The sequence below is a fragment of the Macaca thibetana genome, chromosome 7 (genome assembly GCF_024542745.1).
Source record: "Macaca thibetana thibetana isolate TM-01 chromosome 7, ASM2454274v1, whole genome shotgun sequence".
NCBI lineage: Eukaryota > Metazoa > Chordata > Mammalia > Primates > Cercopithecidae > Macaca > Macaca thibetana.
The window spans coordinates 33528344-33552959 of NC_065584.1; the positions used below are offsets into that span (position 1 = coordinate 33528344).

At 40.1% G+C, this 24616-nt stretch overlaps 2 protein-coding genes across 5 annotated transcripts in view; both read right to left on the reverse strand.

The window, feature by feature from the left end:
- ISCA2 (iron-sulfur cluster assembly 2) overlaps nucleotides 1-24616 on the reverse strand; it is a 415347-nt gene that overhangs the window by 388365 nt on the left and 2366 nt on the right. The window lies entirely within an intron of this gene.
- Nucleotides 1-24616, reverse strand: part of LIN52 (lin-52 DREAM MuvB core complex component) — a 123963-nt gene that overhangs the window by 86446 nt on the left and 12901 nt on the right. For 2 of the 4 annotated variants that reach the window (XM_050798901.1, XM_050798899.1), the window contains exons 4-5: nucleotides 23750-23816; nucleotides 20351-20434 (exon numbers count right to left, since the gene is read on the reverse strand). In XM_050798901.1, the coding sequence (XP_050654858.1) occupies nucleotides 20351-20434; nucleotides 23750-23816 (151 nt within the window). Of the gene's footprint in view, nucleotides 1-248; nucleotides 6395-17073; nucleotides 18513-20350; nucleotides 20435-23749; nucleotides 23817-24616 lie in introns of those variants that run through there. The other 2 variants (XM_050798898.1, XM_050798900.1) reach the window with 2 other exon arrangements.

The following is a 24616-nucleotide window of genomic DNA, read 5'->3' on the forward strand; positions in this document are numbered from 1 at the left end:
CCCAGCACTTTGGGAGGCTGAGGCAGGCGGATCATCTGAGGTCATGAGTTCGAGACCAGCCTGGCCAACATGGTAAAAGCCTGTCTCTACTAAAAATACAAAAATTAGGCACACGTGGCAGCACGCACCTGTAATCCCAGCTATTCAGGAGGCTGAGGCGGGAGGATCACTTGAACCCAGGAGGCAGAGGTTGCAGTGAGCTGAGATCGTGCCATTGCACTCCAGCCTGGGCGACAAGAGTGAAACTCCATCTAAAAAAAAAAAAAAAAAAAAAAAAATTGATAATCCAGTTTTTAAAGATGCATGATGGGCAAGAGACACGAATAAGGACTTCACAAAAGATGTTATCCAAATGGCCAATAAACATATGAAAAGGTGCTCAACCTCATTAGTCATTAAGAAAACGCAAATTAAAACCACATTAAGATACCATTTACTAGAATGGCTAGAAGTTAAAAGACTGAGAATATACCTGTTGGTAGGGACTTGGAGCAACTGAAATTGCTGTTAGGCTTGTAAATTGATATAACCACTTTGGAAAACTATTAATATTTGGAAGTACCTACTAAAGCTAAATATATATATATACCCCTATGATCTAGCAATTCCACTTCCTACTTGTATATCCAATGAAAATGTATGTACTGGCCAGGCACAGTGGCTCATGCCTGTAATCCCAGCACTTTGGGAGGCCGAGGTGGGTGCATCACGAGGTCAGGAGATCAAGACCATCCTGGCTAACACAGTGAAACCCCATCTCTACTAAAAATACAAAAAAAATTAGCTGGGCCTGGTGGCGGGTGCCTGTAGTCCCAGCTACTCGGGAGGCTGAGGCAGGAGAATGGCGTGAACTCACGAGGCAAAGCTTGCAGTGAGCCGAGATGTCACCACTGCACTCCAGCCTGGGCAACAGAGCAAGACTGTGTCTCAAAAAAAAGAAAATGCATGTACCAAAAAAAGACATATATCAAAAATACTAACAGTATTTATTTGTAATAACTAAAAGCTGGAAACAGTCCAAATGTCCATCATTAGTAGAATGAGAAAATAAATCGTGGTGACTTCTTACAGAAATACTACATAGCAATGGGAGAAAACCCAAATGATATAGCTGATGTCATAATTTAAACACTGATCAAAAGAAGGCAGACACAAAAGAGTACATGATTTGTTGTTCTATTTACATAAAGTTCAAAGATAAACAAAATTACTCTATGATAGTATAAGTCACAGTAATGCTTGTCTTTGAGAGGAAGGGGCAAGTAGGGACTAGAAGGGGTACAAAGGAAATTTTGTATTTATATACTAGAAAGGTGTTTTTTTTTTTTTTTTTTGAGATAGGGTCTCACTCCTGTCACTCAGGCTGGAGTACAATGGTGCAATCTTGGTTCACTCCAGCCTTGACTTCCCAGGTTCAGGGGATCCTCCTACCTCAGCCTCCCTAAGTAGCTAGGACTACAGGTGTACACCAGCAGGCCCGGCTAGTTTTTGTATATTTTGTAGAGACCAGATTTTGTCATGTTGCCCAGGCTGGTCTGGAACTCCTGAGCTCAAGTTATCTGCCAGCCTCAGCCTCCCAAAGTGTTGGGATCACAGGCATGAGCCACAGCACCAGGCGCAACGTTCTGTATCTTGATCTGTTTTGACCAGTGGTTACAGGAGAGTGTTAATTTTATGAAAATTCATTGAGAGCTGCACATTATAATTTGTGTGCTTTTCTTTATATACATTATACGTCAATGTTAAAGCTTATTAAAGAACAAAAAATAATGGGACAGTAGAATATTTTTATATTCTGAATCAGAATTCTCATTTTAGTGCTTTCCTCTTTTTATTTATTTATTGAGACAGGGTCTCACTCTGTCATCCAGACTGGAATGCAGTGGCATGATCATAGCTCACTGCAGTCTCAAACTCCAGGGCTCAGGTGATCCTCCCACCTCAGCTTTCCCAGTAGTTGGAATGACAGGAATCCTCAGCTTGCCCAGCTCTCTCTTCTCTTTTCATTCCATATCCAAAACTTAAGCCTATCAGATTCACCTACCATTATCCAACCATTCAGTCTTAAACGTGTCTTCTTAAAATAGAGTCAGTCAAATACAACTACACCTGAGAAAACAAATCATTGCTTCTATTTTATTTTTCAATTTTTTTTTTTGGTTATACCAAACCAAAAAGTAAAAGCAAAGTACCAACTTTTTAGTTTAGACTTAACAGTTAGAGATATTTCTCTTATACATATGCCAAAGTCATTATTTCTCTAGATTTCCTGTGACAAGGTACTTTGTGATCATTTACAAATTCCCATGCACTATCACTACCCTTCCAGATCATATTATCAACACAAACCAGTGGCAAGAACCAGAAAGAAATAAAGAAACGGGCACTACATTTGAAATACAAAAACACTCCTTATTTTGTTGAAATTTCTAGAACATCAATAACTTAAAAAACAAACAAACAAAATCAGAAAAACACCAACTGATTTCCCCATGGGCAGAAACAGTCATTCTCAAACCCAAAGGCTGGAAAGAAACTGAACTGCTATGAACACTTTTGTAATTACTTAGTTCTCATCATCTCTTTGTTATACCAAAACTACTTTCAAAGTCCCCCCGCCTCAAAAAAAAAAAAAAAAAAAAAAAAACCAAAATTCCAGGTCCATTTCACCTCTCAGCCAAACAGCTGCAGTTCTATTTAAGACTGACAGACATTCCAAATGGTTCTTTGCTCCTAATGAGTAGTTAATACTAAGAGTTCACAGTTCTCCAACTATAGCGAAGACAGTCTGAAAACATAAAGTAACATCTTGGCCAACATTTGCTTAAGAAAATATGCCCTTTGGCCAACTAAATCATCTCTTGCCCATGACCCAACAGCCTACCATTTCTTTTGCTCCTAATTTCGATTTATGCAAGGGCATCCTAAGTATGGGAAATGAGGTATGTATGGGAAACGTTCACCTTGCTATTTATCACTTGTATAAACTGATCAATTGTTGTTAATGGATCTACTCATTTTTATTTAGAAACAGTTCACAGAAGAGCTCAAAAATTTAACTGCCTAGAAAATTCAGAGATGTAAGTACAATTTTGTTTCTAAAATGGCATACAACTTTTCCCTGTTTTTTTAAGTAGTATTTTTCCTATTCAACAGCCTAGAATGTTTATTGTAAATTTGGAAAATTTAGAAATTTTTAAAAATCACTCAAGATAGCCATTAAAACATACTGATGTATTTCCTTCTAGCCATTTGTCTATGTTCACGCTCTCAAAAGAAAAAAAAAAAAGATACCTGCTGTAAAATTTTATATTCTGCATTTTGTCACTTGCTATTATCCTTATATATAATGAAACCTTTCTGGCATGAAATGCCCTTTAGTGCTTTTTTTTTTTTTTTTTTTTTTTTAGAGACATAGTCCTACTCTGTCATCCAGGCTGGAATGCAGTGGCACAATCTTGGCAGCTCACTGCAGGCTCCACCTCCTGGGTTCAAGTGATTCTCCTGCTTCAGTCTCCAGAGTAGCTGGGATTACAGGTGTCCACCACTACGAGCAACTGATTTTTGTATTTTTAGTAGAGATGGGGTTTCACGAGCTTGGCCAGGCTGGTCTCGAACTCCTGACCTCAAGTGATCTGCCTACCTTGGCCTCCCAAAGTGCTGGGATTACAGGCATAAGCCACGGTGGCCAGTCCTTTTAATGTTTTTTAATGACTACATTGTATTCTCCTGTATGGGTAACACTGTAATTGACCTGCTATTTCCCAAATGTTGAACTTTGTTTTACTATGTACTTTATTTTTCATTTTTTGAGACAGAGTCTCACTCTGTTGCCCAGGCTGGAGCGCAGTGGCTTGATCTTGGCTCACTATAACCTCTATCTCCTGGGTTCAAGCGATTCTCATGCCTCAGCCTCCCCAGTAGCTGGGACCACAGGCATGTGCCACCACACCTGGTTAGGTTTTGTATTTAGTAGAGACAGGGTTTCACCATATTGGCCAGTGTGGTCTCAATCTCCCAATCTCAGGTGATCTGCCCGCCTTGGCCTCCCAAAGTGCTGGGATTACGGCATGAGCCACAGTGCCTGGCCCATTTTCTTATTTATCATATTTTCTGCAGAATTATATGGAATGCTACTTTGAAACCAACACCATCCAAATTAATTTATATTCTGCCTACTCTCCTCTCCCCTTCCCCTACAAAAAATCAGAAGAGAATAAACTACCACAAGCATTTTATGGTAAAATCCTCTTTGTGTGTAAAGCCATTTCAGAGGCAATGTTGGGTTTATGAAATGACTAACGGATAAAAGATTTGAATGTTTACAAGCCTTAAAGGTAATTTGAAGATTTGTATATCCTAATTTGTTAACCAAAGGAAAAATGAGAAATAACGGCATGATTTATTTCACAATATCATAAAACATTTTAAAAAACAAAATACTTAAGGCTAAATTGACAATTTCTAATTAAGAAGAATAACCATGATCCCTTCAAGGTGGAGTTCCTGGATTTTATGCTGTAACCTAAATAGGTACAAAGCTAATGACCATGGCAAGATGGTAAAGTAATGCACAAAACAAAGAAAACAAGGATAAGGTTCCATCGGTATTTGAGACACAGATTTCAACACAATGTCTTTAGGGTGCTTTTGAATCAAGTTCCCTGGCTTTATTTTTCAGGTTAAAATAATTTAAATTTATACTTAAATATTTAACTTCCAGCCCTCGTCAACAGATAGGATCAAGAAACATGAAAAAAAAAAAAAAGCTCATCTTCACAATAGAAGAAATGAACATTAGAACAACACATTAATATTTTGCCTATCAAGTTGGCAATGACTTTAAAAAATTATAATACTTGTTATTAGCAAGGATATGGAGTGGGGAGTACCTTTTTGGAAGATAATTTGGCAGTTTGTTTCCCTCTCAATCACTAATCTCCAATTGCATGTAAATTGCAGTCATAACACCTAACGGGAGTTATCCCAGTGCTGATATAATCCAATGTCACTTACTTAAAACACGAGCAACAACAAATATTTTGGACCAATTCCTGTTACTTCAGATTTAAACTTCTGAAACTTTTTTCCAGTTAACAAAGAACTGGATGTCTACCGTATACAGAGGCCATGACAACTTTCTAAACTTGTAGGAAAGTTCAGGAAAAGTTCATAGGTAGGTACCCGAATGAAAAAGCACTACTGTGGAAGAAAACTATACAAAAGGCTGGGCGCGGTGGCTCACGCCTGTAATCCCAGCACTTTCTGAGGCTGAGGCGGGCGGATCATGAGGTCAGGAGATGGAGACCATTCTGGCTAACACGATAAAACCTCAGCTCTACTAAAAATACAAAAACTTAGCCAGGTGTGGTGGCGGGCACCTGTAGTCCCAGCTACTAGGGAGGCTGAGGCAGGAGAATGGCATGAACCCAGGAGGTGGACCTTGCAGTGAGCCAAGATCGCACCACTGCACTCCAGCCTGGGTGACACAGCGAGACTCTGTCTCAAAGAAAAGAAAACTATACAAAAGTCAGTCATTCTACTTAGCAGCCTAATGACCAGCCAAAGAAAATAGGGACTTCACAAGTCAATTTCTGAAGTTATGGATATCCTATTTCACCTATTGATTTCTTTCAGATCAAATAACTCACCATTCACTATCTAAAACATTACCTGTTGCCTAGGTAATATGACTGAACTAGACATCTTATTAATAACACTAACTTCTAACCTCTACAAATGACATTTACTTATTTCTAAGAAAATAAAGATGCCTTCCTACAAAGGAGCATGTAAAAGAATTATGTGATTTTTGTTGTTGTTGTTGTTGTTAAGCAGGCATCTAGCCTCCTTCCGACTTCCCTGTCATTAATTAGGCTAAAACATCATGGTAAGCTCTAACTTCAGCTTATCCCGTAACATCCCCATCCAGACATTTACCTACTCCTAAAAATTCCAAATCTGAAAAATCTATTGTCAGTGTACTTCTTCCCATTCTTACTGCCACCATCCAAACTCTCAATCCTTCATCCTGGATTCCCACTGTAACTTCCTGCCTCCTGTCTCTACCATCCTATTCTATCCTGTGCACTAATGCCTCCTAAAGGTGTGTATCTTTCCTATTCAAAAATCTTCAGTGGTAGAACCTTTAATGACACAGGAAAATGCTTAAGATAGAATAAAATTTTTTAAAGCACAAGTTAAAACTACACGCACACACACAACAATCTCAGTTATATTAAAAAAGCATTTCTGGCCAGGCGCTGTGGCTCACACCTGTGGTCCCAGCTACTTGGGAAGCTGAAGTGGGGGACTTGCTTGAGCCCGAGAGGTAGAGGTTGCAGTGAGCCAAGATTGCGCCATTGCACTCCAGCCTGGGTGACAGAGGGAGACCCTGTCTCAAAAAAAAAAAAAAAAAAAAAAAAAAGAAAGAAAAGAAAGAAAAGAAGCATTATCTGTGTACATGGTACATGAATGGATGCAAGTATAAATATAAACACACACATAGACACATAAAGGGACTAAAAGTGGGGCCAGGAAACACATGAAATGTTAATAGTGGTTATCTCTTAGTGGTAAGGCTATGGTTTGTTGGTTTTCTTTTTTTTACTTTCTTCTTTACTTTTACAATAAAAAAATTGTAGTAAAATCTCTTTTAGTAAAGTGTCTCCCCAAACCATCTATAATGCACACAGTTAATGTGATAGCATTAGAATACTTTTTTTTATTTTTTTTATTTTTGAGACGGAGTCTCGCTCTGTCGCCCAGGCTGGAGTGCAGTGGCACGATCTGGGCTCACTGCAACCTCCACTTCCCAGGTTCACGCCATTCTCCTGCCTCAGCCTCCCGAGTAGCTGGGACTACAGGTGCCCGCCACCACGCCTGGCTAATTTGTTTTTTTGTATTTTTTTAGTAGAGACGGGGTTTCACCGTGTTAGCCAGGATGGTCTTGATCTCCTGGCCTCGTGATCCGCCTGCCTCAGCCTCCCAAAGTGCTGGGATTACAGGCATGAGCCATCACGCCCGGCCAAGATACTTTTTAAAGAACATTTCACATGCTCCCTACTACCACTGAGTATAACTCCTTGATCCCTGGAGTTCAAGGCCCTCCTCAGTCTGGCCCCTCTATCTCCTTCCTAGTCTTAGTCATTATGAGACCTAATATAACCTGGGGTCTAGATTCAGCCACTCACACCATTCCTTGAACATAGCTGTTGCTTTCAAACTCTTTAACATTCGCTCTACCTAGAATATGCTCCCTTTCCATTTCTACCCATCTCTGTGTTCTTTAAAGTTTTCTTTCCTTCCTTCCTTCCTTTTTTTTTTTTTTTTTGAGACAGAGTCTCGCTCTGTCACCCAGGCTGGAGTGCAGTGGCATCATCTCAGTTCACTGCAACCTCTGCCTCCCGGAATCAAGTCATTCTCCCGCCTCAGCCTCCTGGGTAGCTGAGATTACAGGCGCCGGCCACCACGCCTGGCTAATTTTTTTATTTTTAGTAGAGGCAGGGTTTCACCATGTTGGCCAGGCTGATCTCGAACTCCTGGCCTCAGGTGATCACCCAACTCGGCCTTCCAAAGAGCTGGGATTATAGGCGTGAGCCACTGCACCTGGCCAGGTTTATTTTCAATGTTCCAGAAATTGCACATATTACCACACTCATTTCCCTTGTCTATAACAGACATCACTAATTGCCTTCTCCTCTGAATCTAGGCTCCCTCTCAAAATCCTTGTCAATTCAATGGTTCTAGGCAGGTCTTACTATAAATGAAACTTACCTGCCACTCCTGTAGCAATCTGATGCAATTGTCCTCTTCTCCCCTGTCCATATAGTTCTTTGTACTCTCATAGAGCTTTTCTCCTCTATATTTTTTTAAGAATCATTTACCTTAGTTGTCTTATCTTCCTTTCGTACTAGATTTTAATCTACACGAGGGCAGTAATTATCTTCCTATCCCCTACATAGCCTTGTATGAAGTAGTCACCCAAACAGTTGCTAAACAGGACACTTCATTCTTTTGCTATTCAAAATGGTTAAATATTTGAAAGCTTTATTTTAAAACAATTAAATTGTTCTTGAAGGACTAATTAGTCCAAGGTAGTTTCATCAACTTTAGCTAACATTCCTGTTTAATGTAATAGAGCATTCATTGCCTGATACCACTGAAAACCAACAGAGTCCAAGGATACAAGATAAGCCACTGGTAGGGGAAATTACTGAGATAAGATAACTTAACCCATTTTTAGGGTCTTATATGCAGATATAAAAGATATTGAATTAATCACATTTTTAGAATTTTTTTGTACTAAGTGGGAGAATCGCTTGAACCAGAGGCAGAGGTTGCAGCGAGCTGAGATTGCACCGCTACACTCCAGCCTGGGTGACAGAGTGAATGAAACCTGTCTCAAAAAAAATTGGAAAAAAAAAAAAAAAAAAAAAAGGAAACATGTAAAAAACGATGAAGAGATAAAAAGAAAAACAAAAAGCTAAAAATCAAAATCAACAAAGTATCAACAAAGTTAGGCAAGTGGTCTGGTAAAAATCACAAGAGGCCAGGCGCTGTGGCTCATGCCTGTAATCCCAGCACTTTGGGAGGCCAAGGTGGGCGGATCACCTGAGGTCAGGAGTTCAAGACCAGCCTGACCAACATAGAGAAACCCCATCTCTACCAGAAATACAAAATTAGCCTGGCATGATGGTGCATGCCTGTAATCCCAGCTACTCAGGAGGCTGAGGCAGGAGAATAGCTTGAACCCGGGAGGCGAAGGTTGCAGTGAGCCGAGATCAAGCCATTGCACTCCAGCCTGGGCAACAAGAGCGAAACTCTGTCTCAAAAAAAAAAAAATAAATAAATCACAATAAGTTTTTATATAGATCAAAAACCCAGTTCAAGAGAGTCTGTTAGTGGTACAGAAAGACTCATGCTGCCATCTAGAGGTTAAAGGCTAGATGATTTTTCTCCTCAGTCAAGGGCTATTAATTTAATTATATGAGAGGTAGAACTTAATAGGCCTAATAAGGGAAGCCAGACAAATAATTCTGATGTCAGCCCACAAAAATACGTAAATAAATAAATAACACAAAGAAAAAAAAATACCCAGGGGCAGGGCATGATGGTTCACACCTATAATCCCAGCGTTTTGGGAGGCTGAGGCAGGATGACTGCTTGAGCCCAGGAGGATGAAGCCAGCCTGGACAACACAGGGAGACCCCATCTCTACAAAAAAAAAAAAAAAAATCAAGTCAGGCATAGTAGCACTCTCCTGTGTTTCCAGCTACTCAAGAGGCTGGGCTGGGAGGTCTGCTTGAACCTGGGAGGTCAAGGCTGCAGTGAGCTATGACTGCACCACTGCACTCTAGCCTGGGCAACAGAGACCCTGTCTCAAAAAAACCAAAAAGGTATAAGAATCACAGTTATACTCTCCCTTCCCTCCTTTATATAATAAAATTACAAATCAAAAGAGCTGTTTAGAATTTTATCTAGATAGGAAACAACTTCTAAATGTAAATGATCACTTATTTGAAAATCACATGCCCAGAGGGTAGAGAAGTCTAGTATACCACAGGCTAGCTGTGGAAACTTCTGCTTCCTGATAGCAAAAGTTTTTCTAGTTACTATCATCAAATAAAGTACCAAATAGTAAAGTTGTATAGACAACTTCATCAATGTAGATTAATGGGATAAAGTATTAAGTTTTGAATGGGGACATCTTAATTTTTTTTTTTTTTTTTGAGATGGTGTCTCGCTCTGTCGCCCAGGCTGGAGTACAGTGGTGCGATCTCGGCTCACTACAAGCTCCACCTCCCAGGTTCATACCATTCTCCTGCCTCAGCCTCCTGAGTAGCTAGGACTACATACAGGAGCCCGCCACCACGCCCGGCTAATTTTTGATATTTTTTAGTAGAGACGGGGTTTCACTATGTTAGCCAGGATGGTCTCGATCTCCTGACCTCGTGATCCACCCGCCTCGGCCTCCCAAAGTGCTGGGATTACAGGTGTGAGGCACCATGCCTGACCTCTTTTTTTTTTTTTTGAGATGGAGTCTAGCTCTGTCACCCAGACTGAAGTGCAGTGGCATTATCTCAGCTCACTGCAACCTCCGCCTCCCAGGTTCAAGCGATTCTTCTGCCTCAGCCTCCCGAGTAAATGGGACCACAGGTGTATGCCACCATGCCCAGCTAATTTTTGTATTTTTGCAGAGACAAGGTTTCACCATGTTGGCCAGGCTGGTCTCAAACTCCTGACCTCAGGTGATCTGCCCACCTCAGCCTCCCAAAGTGCTAGGATTACAAGCGTGAGCCACCACACTGGCCTCAATCTTTTTCTTTCAGAAATGGAGTCTTGGTTTTGTTGCCCAGGCTGGTTACAAACTCTTGGCTTCAAGCAGTCATCCCCCCTTGGCATCCCTCTCAATCTTTTTACAATGAAATGTTGCTTTTAAAAAACAACAGTGATTAAATTTAACCAAATCACACTCCCATTAAACTGCTACATGAACATACAGAATTATATGATTAATAATTATATGATTAATCAGTAGAAACAACTACTTATATCAAAGTAAGCTAAATTCCTCAAAGCTTTTTTAGAAGATAATATTTACATTAAAGCACATCTACAAAGAACCCACAGCAAACACTATACCTAATCCTTTCTCCCAAAGATCAGGAAAGTCAAGGATGTCCACTCCTTCCAAGTTTATTCAACACTGTACTGGAATTTCTAGCCAGGGCAATTAGGCAAAAGAATTAATTTAAAGGCAATCAGAATGGAAATGAAGAGGCAAAACTGTCTTTATTTGCAAATGACAATTCTTTATATAGAAAATTATAATCTACTAAAACATTATTAGAACTAAAGAAATAAGTTCAACGAAGTTGCAGGGTACAAGATCAATATACAAAAATTAAATCTATTTCTCAATAGTAGCAATGAGCAAACTGAAAATGAAATTAAGAAAACAATTCCATTTATAATAGCATCAAAAAGAATAAAGTACTTAGGAAAAAATTTAACAAATGAAGTATAATATTTATGCTTTGAAAACTGCAAAACATTGTTGGTGTTGGAAAGTTCACACATCCCAATTTCAAAACTTACTACAAAGCTACAGTAAGCAAGAAAGTGAATTACTGGCATAAGGAGAGATTAAATCAATGGAATAGAATTGAGAGTCTAGAAATAAACCTTCACATTTATGGCCAACTAATTTTTTTTCTTTTGAGGCAGGGTCTCTCTTTGTAACCCAGGCTGGAGTGCAGAGGTGTGATCAAGGTTCACTGAAGCCTCGACCTCCCAGGCTCTGCCTCCTGAGTAGGTGAGACTATGGGTGCACAGCATCACATATGGCTAATTTTTAATTTTTTTGTAGAGATGGAGTCTCACTTTGTTGCCCAGACTTGTCTCAAACTTCTGGGCTCAAGCAATTCCCCCACCTTGGCCGCCCAAAGTGCTGGGATTACAGGTGTGAGCCACCATGCCTGGCTGCCAACTGATTTTTGACAAGGATGTCAAGACAATTCAACAGAAAAAAGGATAGTCTTTTCTTTTTTTTTTTTTTTTTTTGAGACGGAGTCTTGCTCTGTCGCCCAGACTGGAGTGCAGTGGCCGGATCTCAGCTCACTGCAAGCTCCGCCTCCCGGGTTCACGCCATTCTCCTGCCTCAGCCTCCCGAGTAGTTGGGACTACAGGCGCCCGCCACCGCGCCCGGCTAGTTTTTTTTTTTTTTTTGTATTTTTTTAGTAGAGACGGGGTTTCACCGTGTTAGCCAGGATGGTCTCGATCTCCTGACCTCGTGATCCGCCGGTCTCGGCCTCCCAAAGTGCTGGGATTACAGGCTTGAGCCACCGCGCCCGGCCAAGGATAGTCTTTTCAATGATGCTTCTGAATTATGCTAAGAAAACTGGATCTCCACATGCGAAAGAATGAATTTAGATCCCTATCTCACACCAAATATAAAAATTAACTTAAAACGAATCAAAGACCTAAATTAGTCTAAAAGATAAAACTATAAAACTTTTAAAAGAAAACACAGGCATAAATTTTTGAGACCCTGCATTAGGCAATGGTTTCTCAGGCAGGACACTAAAACACAAGCAACAACAAAATAGATACATTGGATTTCATCAAAATTTAAAGCTTTGTGATTCAAAGGACACCATTAAGAAAGTAAAAAGACAACCTATAGAATGAGAGAAAACTTTTGCAAATCATCTATCTGATAAGTGACTTGTTTCTAGAATATATAATGAAGTCTTACAATTCAATAATAAAAACACAAACAATACAATTTACAAATAAGCAAAGGATCTGAATTGATAGTTCTCCAAAGAAGATATATAATAAGCACATGAAAACATGCTCAACACCATTATTACTAGACAAATGCAAATCCAAACCACAATGAGACACTACTTCACACTCTCTATGAGGGACATGAAAATAATTAAAAGAAAAAAATACAAATAACAAGTATTGGCAAGGGTGTGAGAAAACTGGACCACTTATACACTGCTTGTGGGAATGCAAAGTGGTTCAGCTAGTTTGGAAAACAGTCTGACAATTCCTCAATAGATCAGATATAGAGTTACCACATGACCCAGAAATGCTACCTCTAGCTATAAACCTAAGAAAATGAAAACACGTTTACCAAAAAAATTGTGTGTTTTGGTTGAACCTGAATGTTCACAGCAGCATTATTTATAGTAGCCAAGTAGTGAAAACAACTCAAATGCCCATCACCAGGTAGATAAATACGATGTGGAGTAGCTATACAATGGAATATTATTCAGTCATGAAAAGAAATAAAGCACTGATACATGTTATAACATAATTAAACACTGAAAACATCTTAACAGAAAGAATCCAGTCACAAGAAACCACATATTATATGATTTCATTTACATGAAATGTCCAGATGAGGCAAATCCAGAGAAACATGAAACCAGTAAGTAACAGCCTAGGTGTGGGGAGTTTGGGAAGTAATAGGGAGTGACTGCTAATGGGTACAAGGTTTTTCAGGTGATGAAAATGTTGTAAAATTGGTTGTCGTGGTGACTGCAAAATTCTGAATATACAAAAATCGCTGAATTGCACACTATAAATGGGTGAATTATAGACTATGTGAATTACATCTCAATAAAGCCGTTACAAAAAAAAAAAGAGAAAAAAACCAAATGCATCAGGGTCCCTAGTTTCAAATGATACGATCCTCTGCTTTCCCAGTTTTCACATTTTATTTAAACATATTTCAAAGATAGCTAGTAAGTAGGTCATGTGCATGACTACTAACTGGTTTGTGGTTTTCAGAGATGGGGAAAAAATCTATGGGCTGAAAAAGTAAAAATACGATTCTTATCTTAAAAAGTTATAATCAATCCAAGGACTGATACATGTACCAAAAATCTCCAAGAAGAATGGTAAAAGCACCTTAAAAATCAAACAAACAGGCCGGGCGCGGTGGCTCAAGCCTGTAATCCCAGCACTTTGGGAGGCCGAGACGGGCAGATCACGAGGTCGGGAGATCGAGACCATCCTGGCTAACATGGTGAAACCCCGTCTCTACTAAAAAATACAAAAAACTAGCCGGGCGAGGTGGCGGGCGCCTGTAGTCCCAGCTACTGGGGAGGCTGAGGCAGGAGAATGGCGTAAACCCGGGAGGCGGAGCTTGCAGTGAGCTGAGATCCGGCCACTGCACTCCAGCCTGGGCGGCAGAGCGAGACTCCGTCTCAAAAAAAAAAAAAAAAAAAAAATCAAACAAACAAACTGCTCTAGGGGCTATTTGAGAGGCCACAGAGAACGTTCACTTTCTAAATCAAGGATGAAAAGGGAAGGCTGATAGAAGAAGGACAGCTTACTGAGAAAAAGGAATAGCATGAGTAGAACTAAGAAGATGGGAAGTATTCCAGAAAGAGTGAGGTTAAAAACTGCTGAGAACTAGTATTCAATAGCATTCATGATAATGAATCTTAGGAATAAAGGAAGCAATGTAGTGTTGAAATTTAACAGGTCTAAATCAGGATCATACACATGTAACAATAATGATAGAGTAGGGTTCAAGTAGAAGATAAACCAAGCCATCATCAAGTTTCACACTGTATTTATTCTGTGCTGTTGACCATCCACTGTCATAAGAGAAGACATTCCAGACATTATAAGACCTTCAAATATTGCATCTCATCACTAAAACACCAACTACCCAGAAAAAGAGCAATTTCCAGAAGCTTCAGACAGAGACAGTGCATGTGTTTTGGTAGGGGAGATGTAAGAAGGCTAGAGTAATCTGGTGAGGGCCAGAGTGCAAAGGATTTTGAATGCCACACAAGGGGCCTAAATTTTATCCTCTGGGTAACGATTTACAAGCAAAAGACAAAGAGAAGAAAATGTACTTCAAAAAATCAGGCCGGGGCCTGGTGTGGTGGCTCACACCTGTAATCCCAGCACTTCGGGAGGTCAGGCGGGCAAATCACTTGAGGACAGGAGTTTGAGACCAGCCTGGCCAACATAGCGAAATCCCATCTCTACTAAAAATATTTTTAAAAAGCTGGGCATGCTGGTACACACCTGTAATCTCAGCTACCTGGATGGCTGAAGCATAAGAATCACTTGAGCCTGGGAGGTAGAGGCTGCAGTGAGCCAAGACTGCACTACTGCATTCCAGCCTGGGAGACAAAGCAAGGCACTGCCTCAAAATAAATAAATAAATAAATAAATAAATCAGGCCAGGGTAGGCATGGTGGTTCATGTCTATAATTTCAGCACTTTGGGAGGCCAAGGAGGGAGGACTGGTTGAGTCCAGGAGTTCAAGACCACTCTGGGCAACATAGTGAGATCTCGTCTCTACAAAATATCAAAAAAATTAGCCGGATATGGTGGCACTGCACCTGCAGTCCCAGCTACTTGGGAGGCTGAGGTGGGAGGATCCCTTGAGCCCAGGAGTTCGAGGCTACAGTGAGCCATGATAATGCCATGGCACTCCAGCCTGGATGAGAGTGAGACCTTGTCTCAAAAAAAAAAAAAAAAAAAAACAATGTGGCAGCAGTAACAAGATAGACTGGACTGGGGTAGTTGAGAGGCAGAGGGACCAGCTAGAAGGTGACTATAACATAGTTCCAGTAAAAGACGGAGGACTCTGAGCTCAGATGGAAATAATAGAAATGGAATTCTTTATATGCTAAGGCAGAGTTTTACTTTTTAAAATATTTCTGTATATTTCAAGGGAATTTCATATAAATTAACTGCCCAAATCAAGCCAAGAGGCCTCTACTATAAATGCCTATAAGAAAAGCTACTGCATTCCAAAATTTGTACACCAAAAGGGTTATCTGAGGCATAATCATGTACCAATTCAAAGGGTAGCATTCATCTTCCAAAAGACACAACCTAGTTACTATCAGCCCTAGAAGGTTCATATAATTTCTATACTAACATTTAACAATGCTCTTGGGAAGTGACAAACAATCATGTTTTGAGGACAAATATTTTTTGCATTTTTTTTCTTTCCATCATCTTTATCAGTGCAGATATTTGCATAAAAACAGGATCACTGGTCCTTGGGGATTCATCAGTTCCTACTGCTTATTTTTCATCCATGTCATCCTCTCAATTAATGCAGGAAAGAGGATTTAGACATCGAAACACCAGATTAGGGTGTCAAGTAAAAGCCAACCCCTAGAGTAGATGAATAATCTGTAAGGACAAAAAAAATCTTGTTTTTATGCAAATACACTGCACACAACAATACAAAGAGAGACTGTATGTAAGAAGTTCAATACACATCAATGTAATTGTTTCTAATTCTAAATTTTAAAACTATTTCATGTCAGCTAAATTCACGATGGCCAAGGAAAATGGCAATCAGTTGCAAAGCACTGCTACGGAAATTGAAACAACACCAAATTTTGAACTAGAAGATAATTCTGAAAAATCTCAGCTGTGCTCATGGGACTCATTTGGCAGAAACAAGCATTTCTCTTGTACAGTTTTGGTTTAGTGCTGAAGGTGGCTGAATTAAATGGCTTCAAACCCCCACCCCCAAAGCCTTAAGTTTTTAGAAATATAAACAGTTAGCAATAATAATGGCTTTAACTGTGTGGATTTTAAAAAGTAACAATGCCACACCAAGTTTTTGATTCCGTTGAAAGCCATTAAAATAAACTTTACTGATGCTTAGGGAACAAACTCATTATTCTGAAAACTAATAAAGAAAGAACAAGAATCATTTATCCCATCATGCCAGTAGGAGCAGCTTTCAAAGTAACCAAATAGTCGATAAGATAAAGTCTTTTTAGAAAAATTCTAGTCAATAAGAGAAATGACAGAATATTACTACCTTGCAACCTATAATAAAATAGCAAATCTAGACTGTGATCAAAGCCTGCTACTCTAGGTATAAGACTGATAAAGAATATTACAATGAATACATCTGATTGTCATAGTTCCACCTGCATTTTATTTCCCCATCATTTGTTAAACCTAGTCATTTGTTCTGTAGATTTTTCAAATTCTGGGTTTTATTGATTACATTCCTATGGTAGAGCTTAACATGTTCACCTATCCCTTTTTATTTCCTGATAGTTAGATCTAGAAACCATCAACTATTAATCTTAATATCACAAAAAGAAAGACCAGCACACATAATGTATCTAACACCAACTGTGAAATATTCTTCACAAAATTTAAAAAAAAAAAAAAAAAAAAAAAAAAAATCAAGCCTGTATCTGTGCAAGCTTCTAGATCTAACAATCAGCACATAAAAAAGGGATAGGTGGGCCGGGCGCGGTGGCTCAAGCCTGTAATCCCAGCACTTTGGGAGGCCGAGACGGGCGGATCACGAGGTCAGGAGATGGAGACCATCCTGGCTAACACGGTGAAACCCCGTCTCTACTAAAAAATACAAAAAACTAGCCGGGTGAGGTGGCGGGCGCCTGTAGTCCCAGCTACTCGGGAGGCTGAGGCAGGAGAATGGCGTAAACCTGGGAGGCGGAGCTTGCAGTGAGCTGAGATCCGGCCACTGCACCCCAGCCTGGGCGGCAGAGCAAGACTCCGTCTCAAAAAAAAAAAAAAAAAAAAAAAGGGATAGGTGAACACGTTAAGCTCCACCACAGGAATGTAATCAACAAAACCCAGATTTTGAAAAACCTATAGAACAAATGACTAGGTTTAACAAACGACAAGGGGAAATAAAATGCAGGTGTAAGTATGACAGGCTAAAAAAGATTTCAGAGACATATGAAATACAGCATATGAACCTTATTTAGACCCGGACTCCAACAAATGAACTGTATAAAGACATTTATGAGTCAACTAGAGAAATCTAAACCCTGACTGGCTATTTGATGATATTTAACAGGTTTGTAAAAAAAATTTTAGGCATAATAATGAAACTACTGTTATATTTTTAAAAAGTAACAGTAGCCAGCCAGGCGCAGTGGCTCACTCCTGTAATCCTGGCACTTTGGGAGGCCATGGCAGGTGGATCATCAGGTCAGGAGATTGAGACCATCCTGGCCAACATGGTGAAACCCCGTCTCTACTAAAATAAATTAGCCAGGCATGGTGGTGTGCGCCTGTAATCTCAGCTACTTGGGAGGCTGAGGCAGGAGAATCGCTTGAACCCAGGAGGCGGAGGTTGCAGTGAGCCAAGATTGCGCCACTGCACTCCAACCTCCAACCTGGCGACAGAGCGAGACTCTCTGTCTCAAAAAAAAAAAAAAAAAAAAAAAAAAAAAAAAAAAGCCAGGCACAGTGGTATGTGCCTGTAGTCTCAGCTACTCAGAAGGCTGAGGTGGGATGATTGCTTGAGCCCAGGAACTCAAGTCCTACCTAGGCAACATAGAAAAACCCAGTCTTTTAAAAAACAAACAAAAAAAAACAAAAAACAAAATGGCCAGGCACGGTGGCTCACGCCTATAATCCCAGCACTTTGGGAGGCGGAGTTGGGCCAATCACCTGAGGTCAGGAGTTCAAGACCAGCCTGACCAACATGGAGAAACCCCATCTCTACTAAAAATACAAAATTAGCTAGGAGTGGTGGCACATGCCTGTAATGCTAGCTACTCGGGAGGCTGAGGCAGGAGAATCGCTTGAACCTGGGAGGCGGAGGTTGTGGTGAACCAAGATCGTGCTATTGCACTCCAGCCTGGGCAACAAGAGCAAAACTCCATCTCAAAAAAAAAAAAAAAAAAAAATTCTCACATTTTGTGCCAGTGTTCCTGAAGAGAAAGGAAAAAAAAACAATAGGCCAGGTGTGGTGGTTCACGCCTGTAATCCTAGCACTTTGGGAGGCCAAGGTGGGCATATTATTTGAGGTAAGGAGTTTGAGACCAGCCTGGCCACCATGGTGAAACCCCATCTTTACTAAAAATACAAAAATTGGCCAGACATGGTGGTGCATCCCTGTAGTCCCAGCTCCTCAGGAGGCTAAGGGAGGAAAATCACTTGAACCCAGGAGATGGAGGTTGCCGTGAGCTGAGATCGTGCCACTGAACTCCAGCCTGGGCCACAGAGTAAGACTGTCTCAAAACAAAACAAAACAAGACAGAAAAAGAAAGTGAGTCCTTGTCTTCTGGAAACACATACAAAGTTACTCAGCAATGGGGTAATATAATGCCTGGAATTTGCTTTAAAGTAGCTATAGGAAATTGTTATAAGTAAAACAAGATTGGTTATACGTTGATTATTGAAGCTGGGCCATGGGTCATATTCCGTTCACTCTACTTTGGTATAAATAATAAAAAGCAGGAAAAAATACTTCATTACCTTTCTCAGTAGGAAAGCGGAAAAAGAGAAACTAATTAGAAGGACCATAATTTCAGCTATAACTATAGATAATACTACTGACAAATCTATTTGGTAATATAGCATGTTCTTGATATAACAAGCACAACATTTACTTCATTGAAAAACACTGACACAAAGAGATAAAACCTTGATCATAACGATCATTACAGCATTTATTATCCAAAGCCAGAAACAAAATCAAGGAACAAAATCAACTATGAAAGTCTCACATTCACGAATTTACTAATCACAGATTTGTCTTTTCATTATAGATCAAGGAGGCCCATGACATACATGGTAACTAGTAATTTTGCCAAGGTATAAACTTTAATCATAACAAATAGGCCGGGCGCGGTGGCTCAAGCCTGTAATCCCAGCACTTTGGGAGGCTGAGACGGGCAGATCATGAGGTCAGGAGATCGAGACCATCCTGGCTAATACGGTGAAACCCCGTCTCTATTAAAAAATACAAAAAACTAGCTGGGTGAGGTGGCGGGCGCCTGTAGTCCCAGCTACTCGGGAGGCTGAGGCAGAAGAATGGCGTAAACCCAGGAGGCGGAGCTTGCAGTGAGCTGAGATCCGGCCACTGCACTCCAGCCTGGGCGACAGAGCGAGACTCCGTCTCAAAAAAAAAAAAAAAGAAAAGAAAGAAATTACCAGTATATAGAGAAGAGTTAGGTATTAATGTGTGAACTTAGCAGACCAGCTAACAACCATATCTTGAAGCAGTTTGTTGTTCTCTATTTCTTGATTCCATAACCAATTCAAAAATGTTTTCCTGGTAAAAGAAAGCCAACTGCTGATGACAGTAATAGAAATAAAGGAAGGATAAAGAGGTCTGAGGAAGTGACGACTATCAGTTGAAAATTAGAAATTTTAAATTAATTTTCTTGTTTTTCAGACAGTCTCACTCTGTCGCCCAGGCTGGAGTGCAGTGGCATGATCTTGGCTCACTGCAACCTCTGCCTCCCAGTTTCAAGTGATTCTCCATCCTCAGCCTCCTAAATAGCTGGGATTACAGGCATGAGCCACTATGGCCAGCCTTAAATTTATTTGTAAAGTAAAATGCTATTTGGGCACGGTGGCTCATGCCTATAATCCCAGCACTTTGGAAGGCTGAGGCAAGAGGATCACTTAAACCCAAGAGTTCAAGACCAGCCTGGGCAATATAGTGAGACTCTGTCTCTACAAAAAAATTCTAAAATTACCCAGGCACAATGGTACATGCTTGTAGTCCCAGCTACTTCAGAGGCTAAGGTAGGAGGATCACTTGAGCCCAGGAGTTGAAGACCAGCCTGTGCAACATAGTAAGACTCTTGTCTATTTAAAAATGAGATAATAACCTGAAGGGATTTCAATATAGTTTTACTGTATAAAGAAAAATCATTTGTTACCTAGTAAATCCAGTAATTATTCCACCACACTCCACCATAAAAAGTCAATGAATTAGATTGACTTCTTACCTTCAGAACGCTCCTCTTTTCCCTAATATACTTTCTGAATTATAACTGGAGCTCACGGTGATAATACACAGCATGTAACCCTGAACAAATGCGATTGGAGTACTCACACTCATCCAGCCCCAGCTGATAGGCTAGGTTCTGTAGGCCTCGTACCTTCTCCATCAAATTAGCCGTGGTGAGACTCCCCAGTTCTGAAACAGAATCATTTATTTCAACATCATTTCTTTCCACTCTTCTCTAGTAGCAATTTATTTGGGTTGGGAACTCTTGTTATACAAGTTTTCTAGCGTAATTACCACTGAATAAGTAGAAAATGGATCCGTAACTCCTCCCCCAATCTTACACACACACACACACACACACACACACACACACACACAAATCAGGGAATTTTCCCACTACGGCAAAATTCCTCAGATAAGCTTACCCACTTAAAAATAAACGAATTTGCATAAAAACAGAATTAGCCGGGCACAGTAGCACATGCCTGCAGTCCCAGCTACTTGGGAGGCTAAGGCAAGAGGATCGCTTGAGCCCAGGAGTTCAAGACCAGCCTGGGCAACATGATACCTCACCTGTATAAAAATAATACAAAAATTCAGCCAGGCACGGTAGCTCACACCTGTAATCCTGGCACTTTGGGAGGCCAAGGCGGGCAGATCACCTGAGGTCAGGGGTTCGAGACCAGCCTGGCCAACCTGGCGAAACCCTGTCTCTACTAAAAATATAAGGATTAGCTGGGTGTGGTGGCAGGCGCCTGTAGTCCCAGCTACTCAGAAGGCTGAAACAGGAGAATCACTTTAACCCAGGAAGCAAAGGCTGCAGACAGCTGAGATTATACCACTGCACTCCAACCTAGGCAACAAAGTGAGATTCCGTCTCAAAATAAAATAAAATAAAATAAAATAAAATTAGCTGGGTATAGTGGTGTATGCCTGTAGTCCCAGCTACTCAGGAGGCTGGGGTGGGAGGATCACCAGGAGGTCAAGGCTGCAGTGAGCCATGATGGCACCACCGCACTACAGTCTGGGTGACAGACGGAGACCCTTTCTCAAATAAAACAAGAAAAAATAATAAAATAACAAGTGTTTCATCTTCAGGAAACATTATTTATAACATTCGTTTGGAATACGTCATTAAAATGTAAAACCTTGTCTTTTGATATAGCATTAAGAAAGACTTGAAGACATATCTGATCTGACAAAATGGATATTGTCTCTACTGTTAATTGTAAGTCCACATTATTTCGACTTATAATAAAGTGGCAACAAAACTTACTATTCCCCATTTCCCTAAGTTTAGAAAACAAAGACTAAATAAAAATTTAAACTTTCCCTTCAAACCAAATTCCTATAAAAATCTTTAAGTTTACTAAGTAAAAAGACAGCATACTGTTGGAGGTTAGGAGCAAAAGGGAGTTGCTTAGGTCAGATCTCTTTCACCATCACAGTTACACTTCTGCAGTGGTGGTTTCACTATTGGGTGTTTCTGTGCTTGAGATATTTTGCAGGCCTTGCATTTGATGGATCAGTTGGTACCACCCAGATCAATAAACTGGTTCATCTGATCTTGTGGCCCCCACCCAGGAACTGACTCAGCACAAGAGGACAGTTCTGACTCCCTGTGATTTCATCTCCGGCCCAATCAATCAGCACTAGCAACTCACTGTCCCCCCAGCCCACCAAATTATCCTTAAAAACTCTGATCCCCAAATTCTTGGGGAGACTGAGTAATAAAAACAAACTCCAGTCTCCTGCACACACACACTCACACACACACGCAAAGACAATATTTAAACATTTTCTTTCCTGAATTTTTATTTAAACAGCACCCAATTCCTTTTAGGTTTAAGACACAGGTCAGTTTGCATAGAATATAATGCTATGATCCCTCATTAAAAATTTAGAGTTGCCTAAAGAAATACATGCTGATGAGATATTATAAAAATGTCTGTTTGAAACATTAGAAGAATGAACCTGAGATGCCCTTGAGACTTAATTTTTCCATGGCAGGAGGAGGGAATCTGCATTTAAGCATTTCATGAAGAACAATGAATTACTTCTAAAACCAAATAAAGGTGTTTTTTTAATCTCATTTATCATGCCACAGTCATTATCTACACCTAGCATAAGTAGACTTTCTTGATATGTTCAGCTGTTTAAATACCTCAAGAATCCCAGGTTTTTACCTTAATTTCAGTCTATTACTTCACAATCATCATGAATCTTATCACCAGAAGGATGATAAAATAAATAAAGTAGGGCAAAAATCATGGAAAATTAATGTTTTTTAATTTAAATTTCCACTTTGTGATTGAGTTTCAAATCATTTATCAAACAACAATATTCACTACTTATAATATTCTTTATAGAAGAAATTGATGGGATAAAAAAATAAAAAATAGGTCTTAACCCACTAAGAGGTTGTCATTTAATAGTACTGACAATATATGGCAGTAAATTCTAAATAAGGCACTTGTGTTATACTGGAAAGAGACTAGACTTAAAAGAGCACAGTTTATGCTGGGCGCGGTGGCTCACACCTGTAATCCCAGCAGTCTGGGAGGCTGAGGTGGGTGGATCACTGGAGGTTAGGAGTTCGAGACCAGCCTGGCCAATATGGTGAAACCCCATCTCTACCAAAAATACAAAAATTAGCCGGGTGTGGTAGGGGGTGCCTGTAGTTCCAGCTACTCAGGAAGCTGAGGCAGGAGAATCGCTTGAACCCAGGAGGCGGAGGCTGCAGTGAGCCGAGATCGCACCACTGCACTCCAGCCTGGGCAACAAGAACGAGACTCCATCTGGAAAAAAAAAAAAATCAGAGTTAAAATTTTTTAACTTTTTTTTTTTTTTTTGAGATAGAGTCTTGCTCTGTCAGCCAGGCTGGAGTGCAGTGGAACAATTGCTCACCACAACCTCCATCTTCTAGGTTCAAGTGATTCTCCTGCCTCAGCCTCCAGAGTAGCTGGGATTACAGAAGCTTGCCACCATGTCTGGTTGATTTTTGTATTTTTAGTAGAGACATGGTTTTGTTATGTTGGTCAGTCTGGTCTCAAACTCCTGACCTCAGGTGATCTGCCCGCCTCAGCCTCCCAAAGTGCTGGGATTACAGGCGTGAGTCACGCCCAGCCAAATTTTAACTCATTCTATCTTGGTTAACTTATGAACTTTGAATATAATCATACCCAACTCACAGGACCTTTATGGGAATTAAATCAAAAAATTTATGTTAGAGCTATTCGTTAACTGTATTATACAAAATCAAGTTCACATTAGAAGAATTTAGCAGCAGCAGCAGAATTCACTAAGACTGAGTCTTGAATTGGCAGGATTTCTACACATGGAAAAGGTAGAGAAGGGCATTACAGACATGAAAAACTACAAATAAGGAAGTTTAAATGAGAAGTCTGAAGCCAAAAATACTTGTAAGGAAACGGAAAAAAAATGGAGAGGTGGTTTAAGGAAAAACATAAATACCCAGTTAAAAGTGTAACCAGCATCACTTACCTTTCAACATGTCGATGTCATCACGTTCTATCTCAGCCATCCATTTGGGCGGAGAACTAGTAATAGGCTGTCAAAAAATAATATATCCATTCAGACACATAGAAAGTATGAAGAGACCCTATTATTTTTATAAGAAATGTAGCCTGGGCCGGATGCGGTGGCTGCCAAGGTGGGCGGATTACTTGAGGTCAGGAGTCAGGAGTTTGAGACCCACCTGGCCAACAGACAGAAACCCCATCTCTACTAAAAATACAAAAAAAATTAGCCAGGCGTGGTGGCACACACCTGTAAACTCAGCTACTCGGGAGGCTGAGGCACGAGAATTGCTTGAACCTCTTGAATGTGGGAAGCAGAGGTTGCAGTGAACCAAGATCGTGCCACTGTACTCCAGCCTGGGTGAGAGTATTACTCTGTCTCAAAAAACAAAAAGAAAAAATGCAGCTTGTCACATAGCCTTCAGGTTGTTTGAAAATACTGGCAGATTATAAGTTAAAAAACCTGGATTTCTCCAGGTTTAGATACGGCCTACAAATAGTCACTGTAAAAAACATGGCTCATCTTTAAAGTCAGTCTCAGAGAAATTTTTGTGGAAGAACAGGTATGATCACTATTACTGGTTTATGCAGAACAAGTTAGTATAGCAATGAAAGAAATTACTTGAAATTCAGATCTGGTGAAAGACTCCAATTCAACTGTTTGAAACGCTAATCAGTAAGTAACATTCTCTGGCATAGGGGAAGATTCAAAGAAGAATCAAGAATGAGAAAATCCTCATTCTAAGTGAGAGAAGTCTAGAATGGTCATGACTTGGAATTTCACAATTTTATTGTAGGTTTTAGAAAACTTCGGAATTTTACAATTTTTCAT